Below are 10819 nucleotides of genomic sequence, written 5' to 3' on the forward strand. Positions count from 1 at the left end.
GAGAAGAGACAGCACTAGAGCTTTAAGATTCTCATCGAGCTGTCAGCGCTGACACATTTCTCCCACTGCTCTGCTGCACAGATATGCAAATCTGGCCTCTTCAAAATGCAGCACACTAGATCAGCCTCAATTTATTCCTCTGCCTCTCTCTTGTGCTCTCTCATTCACTCGCCCCGCTCGATCTGTTTCTCTCTCTCTTTCTCCCTCGCTCTCTCTCTCTAAGCCGCCAATGTTCCTGGCTCTGCCACTAATGAAGATTTTCTCCTCCTGCCTCCCCCTCAGAGGGGGAAGAATAGAATAAAGAGCTAACCAGTGTGTGAGTGTGGGGGAGCGGCCATGTACTCGAGTGTTCTCATTAATGAATGATAATGGAGCCATCATAGCTCATGTAAAGAGGGCTGTGACTAATTGCGCGCCACTGTTCTCGCCGAGGATCTGCATGATCTAAAACTCCATCTGAAATTCTGATGTTTCCCCCACTCAGATGGCCAGTTTCTCAGTGGTTGCTTCAGTGGTGCAGAGGCTGTTTCCAAATGTGCACAGATGTTTGTAGCCTGGTTTGTTCTTTTGTAAATCTGATCTCTTGTGTCTCCAGTAAGATGACCAGTTTCTAAACCATTGCTTTAGTTTTGTAAGGATTATTTCCATGTGTGTATGGACTCGTGACATAGAGGAGGCATTTGTAACCTAGTTTTGTTCATGAATTGGCTCTTTTGCATCAAATGTTTTAGTCTTTTGTTCTGTTCCGTCTGCAGTTGTCTAGTTTCTTAACCATTGCTTCAGGTTGTTTTCATAAGATAAGATAATACATTATTAGTTGGGTTAATGTCCAATTGTTACGTACAGGAAGCATTTCCAATTATGAATTGATGACGTTGAGAAGCAACCATGTATTGGAGCTGCTCTGATGTGTCTGTTCATTGTCTATTTTATGGTTCCAACAATAAGATGTCCAGCTTCCTAATCCTCATACTGAGGTTTCATTTGAACTGGTGAGCTAAAGGATACATTTGTAACCTAGATTGTGGATTATATCTGTTGTATCTTTGTTTTGTCCATGTTATCTTGCTCTCTACAGATTTCCAGTTTCCTAACCGTTACTTCATTAGTGCTTAGCTTGTTTTCAAGTATGAACTGATAGGTTAGAGACATTTGTAACATGGGTTTGCTGTCCATATGTTTTATTGTGTTCATGCACTGTCCATCAGACGTTTCCTCCAGTGAGATTTATTATTCTTTTTTCGTTTCATTGCTTTTACTCAGAAATTAGATCTGTAGTCTCTGTGTTTTGTCCATCTGAGATTTTCTCTACAATGAGGTGTTCAGCTTCCTAACCTGTCTTTTTGTAGATTGATTTGTCTGTGAATCGTATCTGCCATCTCATGATTCCTCAGATATTGCGTTTTATAACCACCACTTAGAACAGTGGTTCTAAAGTCCTTCCAAGAATTGACTGATGAAGTAGAAAGGCATTAGGTAACCTGCTTTTCTCCTTTAGTTGAATCTGTTTTATCATGTTTTGTCCATAAGACGTTTCCTCCAATTAGATTGGTAGTCTAGTTTTCTAACCGCCACATAAGTGGTGTTGAGATTGTAAGGACAGGCATTTGTAACCTGGTTTATTGATAAATCCAGTTTGTTGTCTTTTTAATATTTTTCTTCCCAAGTTTTTCAGTTTTTTAATTATTGCCGTAGAGTTGCTTGAGTTTGTTTTTAAGTATGGACTGTTGAGGTAGAGAAGGCAGTGAGCTGAATCTGGAGTGTCTGTGATTTGTCTGTCTGATGTTTCACTTCCTCAGGCGTCCAGTTTCCTAACCATCTCTTCAGTGTAGCTGTGGCTGTTTCCTCAGTATGAACCGATGAGGTCGAGGAGACATTTGTTATCTGGTTTGTCTGTGAATCGGATTTGTAGCGTCCGTGTTTTGTCCATTATCTGGCTACGTTTTTGAATTATGTCTTTGCTGCTCTGGGGAGTGGCGCGAGCTGGATGGTGCTTCAGGATAAAGCCAGTCGTGGTTCTAACAGTAGCCCAGGATCCCTGTTTCGCTCCAGGCTCTTTCTCTGACGGAGAAGCAGGGTGATTAATTGTCTCGGAGGGAACAGTTGCAGGAATTATTAATGGCCGCAGGATTAATCTGTTTTCTCTGTTTGGCCCATTAGTATGGGTGACCCTGGTGGCGGGGATTTTTCTCCTGGTGCAGAGGCTCGGCTAAGGTTCGCGGGCTGGTGGACACGGAAGACTTCTTCTCGGTCTCGGTGGAAAATTCCCATTCTCAGCTGGCTGCTTCAGCAAGCCTCAAACACTGTGTGGCAGGTGGAATTGATTAATGTCATAGTGTATTAGGGACAGTGCTGTAAACCCACCGTGTCCCTGTTTCAAAGGTCCAAGCACTGCTGTTGCTCTTGCATGCCTGGTCGGACGCGGCTAGGTGTGTGTATGTGTGTGTATGTGTGTGTACGAGTGTGTGTATGTGTGTGAGAATGTAGGAGAGAGTGTGGAACGCTGTAAAGTGCAGTAGGAGCTGTTGAGGTGTTTCAGGTCTTTGCAGAAACAGCCTGTGGGAAGCCTCTGAGCTTTCGTTTCAGTCTAGCTCTGCAGCAAAAGGAAGGAATCCAGCATGACTAAACCAGCCAAGCCTCTCACTTCCTATTAGAGTCTGGCCGACATGAAAAAGCTCGTCACCCGTCCTGATACCAGTTTTAACAGCCTGAAAAACACTGGTAACCAGTCTTACTGCCTGATACACACAGGTTCATACAGAGGTTGACAATGTAACAATATTTAATTGTATTGTTTTGTTGTATTGCATTGCTGTAACAATGGAGAATGCTGAAGGATTCTAGTGTTCATGATGTGGCTCATGAAATGACTATTTTCTCTGGCCAATCAACCTTCTACAAGGTTTACATGTCAGTGAGTAGATACTTAAAAAGTACCCACCTACCAGGTATTAAATTTGCTTAATGGCTTGATCAGTGTCTCAGTGCTCTAACACCTGAGCCACCACTGTCCTTCCATAATGTAAAAGCAAAAAAAAGCAGAGTCGAGTCCGGTAGTGTAGGGTACACTGATGGTGCAGTGGAAAAGCACCCTTTAATATATTGGTCAGGCTTCCTATCTGGACAGTTGTGCTTATTCAGTGGACTGCATTCAGGCAGCAGTGAGTGTCTGCAAGCATTCAGCAAGACTGCCCACAAAGTGCTTGAATCATTAAAGCTCGTCCAGTTAGAAAACGAAAAGGGAAGCAGCTCTCGAGGGCTTGGTACCTAATTTGATATCCATTTCCACAGCTTTACTCACAGAAATGTTGCCAGTGGTGTCCCAAAACACTGTCACTTAGAGCTGGGTGATATGGTAAAAATATTATATCACAATATTTTAAGAGTACTGTGACTTTTATTCAGAATATACTGCAGTTTGTTCAATTGAACTGGACTAATTCTAGTGGATTCTAGTGTTCCAGATTGTTGGGTTGTGACATGGTAATGACTGTTTTCTCTGGCCAATTATCCATCTACAAGGTTTACATGTCAAGATTGTATGCCTTGCTTGGCTTGAGTGAGTAGGTACTAAATAAGTACTCACCTACCAGGTATCCAATTTGTTTAATGCAGCCTAGTGTTTTAATCAATGTCTCAGTGCTCTAACACCTGAGCCACCACTGTCCTTTCATAATGAAAAAAGCAGAGTCGAGTCCGGTAGTGTAGGGTACACTGATGGTGCAGTGGAAAAGCACCATTTAATATATTGGTCAGGCTTCCTATCTGGACAGATGTGCTTATTCAGTGGACTGCGTTCAGGCAGCGGTGAGTGTCTGCAAGCATTCAGCAAGACTGCCCACAAAGTGCTTGAATCATTAAAGCTCGTCCAGTTAGAAAACGAAAAGGAAAGCAGCCCTCAAGGGCCTTTTGGCTCTGCCTTTGCTCCTCTGGACGCCGTCCATGACAGAAGCCTCTGTGTCAGATTCCGCAGTTTGCTCCGGGACACGACGTCCTGCGATACTCGTACCCCGCAGTTGTACAAACGCAGTAATCTCAGCAAAGCCTTTCTCTGCAGCGCTCATTCTCCATGTTCTTATTACGTTATAATTCCCCGTCATTTGTTCAAGCCCAACTTAACTCATTAACATGGCTAATACCACTCAAACCTAATCATGGGGCTCCAGCTGTCTGGGTGTATTACTGCCACAGACTGTGCATGCCCCAGTGTCTCTCTCCTTCCTCTGCCCTTCACCGCTCACGTCTGCCAAAACTGCCTTTTGCAAACTGACACGATGTGACAATGTAATAAAAACGGGGAACTGTACTCCCCCTGAGCACAGCTATTGGATTTCTCATCCCTGCAAAGCCTCAGCAGGACTCTGAAGTCTGTTTTGGACATATGGAAGAAATCACGCTCTGAATTGTGAATATATACTTGAATTATAGACGGGGGGTTGTTAGGGTTTGATGTCCCACAGTGACAGAATTTATGGTTTCAGACTGTGAACGTTTTTACCATTATAATAACACTCAGGCGAGACTTTGTGTATTGAACTGTGTTATATTTTAGACTAATGTTGATGACATGTTTTGACATGTCTCTCTTTTCTGCTGTCTGTCGGGGATCTGGATTAATGACTGCTGGTCATTACAGTGTAATCACGAGCAGGTTGCATGAGCGAGCTATGTTGCCAATTGAATTGAATTGAAAACACAATAACTAGGTAGCTAGATAACATTATTGGGTAGCAGTAAAATAAATGGCATCAGGGTTTGAGAATAAACATGTTACATGTTATGTAATAAGGAGACCAGTCACTTGTTAAATATGAAGTGTAGTGCTTGTAATTCAGCATGGTCCACCCTTCAATAAAAAGAGCAAATCAGTTCATTGCAAGTGATATTTTGTGATTTGGAGATCTATGTAAGCGCAGTAGCCAGAGCAAGCTTTTTGGAACCGTAATTTTGGTCCCTCCTTATTCATAGACATTGGAGCCTTGTCTTGATTATGTGATTTTAAATAACTACCCAGTAGCAAAACTGAAAAACTAGCCCCAGAGTGAATAATTGTGCCTAAAAAGACTCTGGTATGAATCAGCAAACCCAAAATTACCTAACAAAATTGAACTTGGGTGATTGGTTTTCAAAATATTTGACACATGGGAACTACACGCACAAATTGACAGTGATGGGAATGTTTATTAGGTTCACTTAATTCCATGAAAACTAAACCATAAAACTGTTTAATAAAAACAGTGTTTACATTTCATTTGTAGGCTGCAGTCAATCAAAGCATTTTGGTGGGAAGCATTTTGACCAGCAGTTGGTAGATGCAGGTACATATAAAGCTAATCATAATGGGTGAAAAAGCTGGCATTAATACATACTTAACACTTAATAAAATTCATATAAACAACATGTGTTGGGGGTGCTTGGTGGAACGCAGTGGATAACACCATCGACTGCTTGTGAGCCTCCCATCATCTTGGGTGACAATACAGTGATACACCAGTAAGAGTCCTTGGGCAAGACTCCTAATACTACATTGGCCCAACTCTGTAATAGGAACAACCTTTAATTTAAGTCAAGAGGCTTTTATTGTCATTACATCTATGTACAGGTACACAGTGAGATGAAATCACATTCCTCTTGACTCATGCAATAGACGAACCTTGTGCAAAAGTGTAACGATACATACAATAAACACAAAAAACGAAACAATTTAACAGACAGGACCATGCAGTATCGATACGGTACAATGAAATGTGCATAGTGAGAAAAAGGTGCAGAGATATGTAATATACTGTAACATACAGAACATAAATGATCACAGCAGCAACTGAGGTAGAGAGTTTACTTTTTTTTTTTAAAGAAGCCATTAAATGAAAGTGTAAAGTGACTATAAAAATCAGTGAGCAATTTAATAAAGCTTAAAAATCCAGAATTACAGTATCTTTTACCATGAGGAACTCGCAACAATTCTGTCTGCTTTCCAAAAAAAACACACACAAAAAATAACTGTTACAATGCTATGTATGGGTCTCATTTTGTTCCTTTTAAAATGAATGTCTTTGACAAACAAGCAATACACAAGCACAGATTTGCAACAAAAACACGCTGAAGAAAAAGAAACCAATTTTCATTCAATTTCTTGGCTCCAAGCATGGGAAGTCATGCCTGATGATGTATTATTCCTCACCTCATGTTTATCACTCTCACTGGCTGTAGCTAGTAGCAATACTAACTGTATAACTGTCACAACCCTTTCAATCTAACCAGTTTAGAGCCCTGGACAGGTCCAGATATTAAACCTGCTAGATATTTGTCGGGGGCTTGCAAGGTAGAGCTGTTCACACTGTGAGCTATTGGATCATGTCTTGCAGCAGTTCACACATAGCACTCAGGCCAGGGGCAACTGAACATCAGTTTACCTCAAACCTGAAACTTTTTTGTTGACTGGAATAATGTGGGGGATGAATTGTGTAACGTGAACCTTAGCTAACCTTAGTTAGCTAAAATTAATGGCTATATAAAACAAAACTAGAATAAACTGAATAAAGCCACGTAGGATTGAATATACAATAATTATGCACCTATTAGCTTTTATTTGTATTAGTTGCATACACCTACTTTCTTTCTTTCTTTATTTGTTTATTACTGCAAGATCTTTCATTATGGAAAGTTATTATTATTATTATTTTAATTAATGTCTCTTCACATACAAACTCTGTGATTTTCTCATGCATACAAACCCTGTAAATCCACCCACCCTACCTAAGCTAAGCTGGCTTAGGAGCGCTATTGTTCCACACTGTTGTTGTCTATCCTTGTACGCATATGGAGCTTTACAGGGAGACTGGAGTCCGGCGTGTGTGAACTGCAGGCTGGCTGTCGGTGGTGTGGGGGAGGGGTTAGGTTAGGTGGGGCCGATGATGAAGTACCAGCAGTGCCGCGGACACACTGCGCCCATTATTGGGCTGGCTCCCTAGCTGCAGTATGGGTAATAAACTGCTCCACAGCAGCCCCCAAACAGAGCAGCAATCAATGGGAAATTATCTCGCCAGATCGATGTCTGGGCTCTTAGAAGTTGCCTCAGCAGCCAATGCAGAATGCTGGGACTCAGCAGCTCAGCACCGGCCTCAGCAAGCCCCCGCCGTCGCAGCTGCCGCTTGCTCACAATCAGCTCGCCTTCACGCCGCCCGGCTCTTTAGCGCTCATTTGTACCAGGCGCTTGTCATCCTGCTAATATTGGATGTTTATTGCATCCACCGGCATGGTCTTTTATCTCTCCCCGAGTGCTCGGGGTTGAGCCAAATTGAAAAGAATTGCCTTTGCTCAGGCTTGGCTCTGCGCCAAGTAGTGAACGTCCCGTGTTTTTTTTTTTTATATACAGTTGCTTCGGTCGTGCATCTGGAACGACTGATTCCTTGAACGCGCCCTCCTGATTTGTTTGCTCTGCAAACATATCTGTTTTACCCTGTCATGTCTGGCAGCGCGAGCTCCTCTCCTCAGAAGGCCGCGTTTTACCAGCGCGCTTTGAAAAACGTGACGGAATGGTCGGAGGAAAGTGCTCCCAGACAGCTTGTTTACACTCCCTTCGCCAGAAGCCCCGAGCTCAGCCTTAATGAGATGAGACAGATAAAAAGAAAACAACTGATGAGCACTGCTGCATTTAACTTACATCGTGCTCGCAGGCTCCAGCCCGCACTGTCGTCAGTGCTAACCGTTCGTTTGAAGCCAGAGGTGACTGGCTGGCTGCTCTCTGAGCTCCTCTTCGCCTCAATTGAAGGTGGAATAGAGAGTCTAGTGCTCTGGAATAGAGATGCTGATGCTTGTGAGATCAGGCTCATAAGTCTTGTTATTGATTGGCTTCCTGCAGCCCGAGAGATAAAGAGAGCCAAAGCCATTCCTCTCTACCGCTATGTCTCTGTTATATGTGCCGCCTGTGATTTTGCATTGTCTTTTTGAAAACAGCAGAGATATACTTGAGAGAGATGTTGTACTAAAGGCATTCTTTTTAAAGAGGCTGTGGTCTTTTGGCATCTGCAGGAAACTGCTGTGGATGGCAGAGAAGCAGACTATGGGCAACCTACTGGACATTATGGAAAATGTCCATCTATCCATCCATCTGTGCTGCATTTAAAAAAAAAGTCCCTTTAAAACTTCTTGCTAATAACAGTCTGATTGGTCTATTTTGAGCACATGGAATCAGTTTCTCCAAAAATATGTTTCTACTGTGTGATGGTCCATCCCAAATTCCCAAAGGTTTTGTATTGTAGTTCTTTAAAAACATTTTCCAGAGTAATCCATTGCCCAAGTGGTTCAATCAGTTGACTGGTTGTTCTTGATGCAGTGCTGTCTGGAGTAAGGTAGGTGAAATGGAGATGCTTGTGCTTATAGCTTTGCCGCTGCAATATGTGCATAATTTTTTTCCTGTCTTGTTAAAAACAGTATAGTTCAGTACATTCAGTCGTACTGAAGTGAGCATATGTTGCTCTGTGTTCTAAATGTAATTTTTGCCTTCATCCACACCTGGCTTTGAGAACATCCAAAAAGATCTGAAATATGGAGGCATCACAATACAAATTTTCACTGTGGATTGGCCATCCCAGATGCATCTGAGCTGATGCCAATTCTGGACATAGTTGCTGACAACAGTCTGGATGGTCCTTACATCTTAGGTCGCATGGCATCGTTTTCTTAAAAAAATTATAAGAAAAAAAAACTTGACATCTAATCTAATCACACTACACAATAATGTTTCTCCTGTTTGATGGTCCATCCCAGATGCCTTAGGACCCAGATGAATTTGTGAATGTAACCCAGTACTGTAGAGCTTGATAAAGGTTTGCCAACGTAATAATTTGTCCATGTGGTTCTATCAGTTGTTGCTGAAGGACTGTTCTTGATGCAGTGCCGTCTGAGAGATTGAAGGTGGAATAGAGAGGCTGGCACTCCAGAATAGAGATGCTGATGCCTGCAAGATCAGGCTCATAAGCCTCGTTATTGATTGGCTTCCTGCAGCCCGAGAGATAAAGGCCGGCAAAGCGATGGCTGGCGCAGGGCTCTTCTAGGCCACCGTTATTGTGGCTTTCCACAGCACACGAACCCTGCAGGGCCAGACGGCTCGCTTGGTTGAAGCTCGCTGGCTGCCTGATGACATCTGAGGATCCTGGCGCGGATCTCATTAGCTGGCCTTTGTGCTCTGGAGCACAAATGCCTCCAGGGTCCTTAAGGTTAACAGCTAGATAACAACTCTTTTGCAGTTAATTGCATTTCAGGATTTGATAGGTGTGAGTAAACATATGGAGAGCTTGTTTGTTTGGCACAGTTGGATATTGGTCCAAATGGAGCCCTTTATCTGTCGCTGGGATCAATCAGCCCAGTAATAGTAGCTTATGTTTCTCTGTCAGTGAAAATTAGAGCTGGGGAGCTGGATAGATGATCTTGCACAGTTATTGGAAATAGTTTAGAATCCTGAGGGTGTCTGGGTCCTCGATTGTTCCTCGATTATGTAGCTAGATGTTCATTGGCATGTCGGTTTATGAAGTTCGATAAGGATTTAACTTTCCAGTCATGCTACTTTAGGAGGGTTCTAAATTCTACGTTTTGCTGTGCTGTGAAAAACTCTTTCTTTTTACATTCACAAATTAGATAATATTGAGACAGTATGGAAACTGGGGAAAAAGTTGGGTCAATGTAATTTTATTTGATCATAAACATAAATACTTGTATTTATGGCCTGCAACACATTCCAAATGTGAAATACTGATATATTTGATAAGATTTGATAATATTTGAAAGATGTTTCCACTGTGTGACAGACCATCCCTGATGCTTCCAAGCCTAGATAAGTCAACGTCACTGCTAGACATGGTTAACATAAGGCTTCTGTTTTAAGGTTTTAAAGTTTTATTAGGTTTAAAGTGGTATTTCTATTATTAAATGACTGTTCATGATTCAGTGCTATCTGAATTAGGGATTTAGGTTAGGCTTGTGCCTTTACCCTTATACCCCTCTACCTATAGAGAAAGACGTGCAAATACTTGTCAAACTTTCTTTGAGGAATATTGTTTTTAAACATTTTAATAATAGTCTTATACATTTAGTGACTCACACTCATTGTTAGCCCTGAATTACCTCGTCCCAACTTTTTTTTGGAATCCATTGCAGGAATATGCATAATGACTAATCAAATAGAATGAAACCAGACAAAACATGAACCTATATCTTGGGTTGAATTAAATAATACAAAGTATATGTTAAAAAAAAAAAAAAAAAACACTACAATTAATTTTCATTTTCCATACTGTCCCAACGTTTCTGATTTTGTGGTATGTTTATCCTTGCTTGGTTGGTTATCAGGTTCTCAAATTGCTGATTAGATGTTCTCACTCTGCTCATAATGTCCTTGTTCCTGAGCCTTGTACCCTTCCCCCGTAGATGAGCAGCTATTCTGTTTGACACACTGAGCTCTGAAAAGGTTGCTGAGCACTGAACCATCACTAACCCCCGCCTGTCTCAAATGTTCTCTCACGCAGGGAAGTTGGAGAGCCAGATACACCAAAGTGCCAAGAAGGGGTTAATGCTGGCAGCCTGACCTCGACAAAGCCATGTTGGACTGCGACTGACTCGAGGAACAGACTTTCCAGCCAGTGGAGATGAGTGAGATTCAGCCTGGAACACATCGCTCAGTACCCGTTGGATTTGGTGATGGCCATAAATCTCTGGACATAAACCTGCAGTCATCTGGCAGTTGCTAGATTCTCTGGGATTATTCTTCTTGATTCTGTTGAGCTGTGTTGGTTTTGCTGCAATAAAATACATTTGGACCAAA

The 10819-nt window shown here is 42.1% G+C and overlaps 1 protein-coding gene across 1 annotated transcript in view; it reads left to right on the forward strand.

Moving 5' to 3' along the window:
* Positions 1 to 10819, forward strand: part of trip4 (thyroid hormone receptor interactor 4) — an 89618-nt gene extending 78799 nt beyond the window's left edge. The window contains exon 13 of the mRNA XM_022669991.2: positions 10524 to 10819. Coding sequence (XP_022525712.2) covers positions 10524 to 10582 — 59 coding nt within the window. The 3' untranslated portion in view covers positions 10583 to 10819. The remainder of the gene's footprint in view (positions 1 to 10523) is intronic.

The sequence above is a fragment of the Astyanax mexicanus genome, chromosome 16 (assembly GCF_023375975.1).
Source record: "Astyanax mexicanus isolate ESR-SI-001 chromosome 16, AstMex3_surface, whole genome shotgun sequence".
Classification (NCBI taxonomy): domain Eukaryota; kingdom Metazoa; phylum Chordata; class Actinopteri; order Characiformes; family Acestrorhamphidae; genus Astyanax; species Astyanax mexicanus.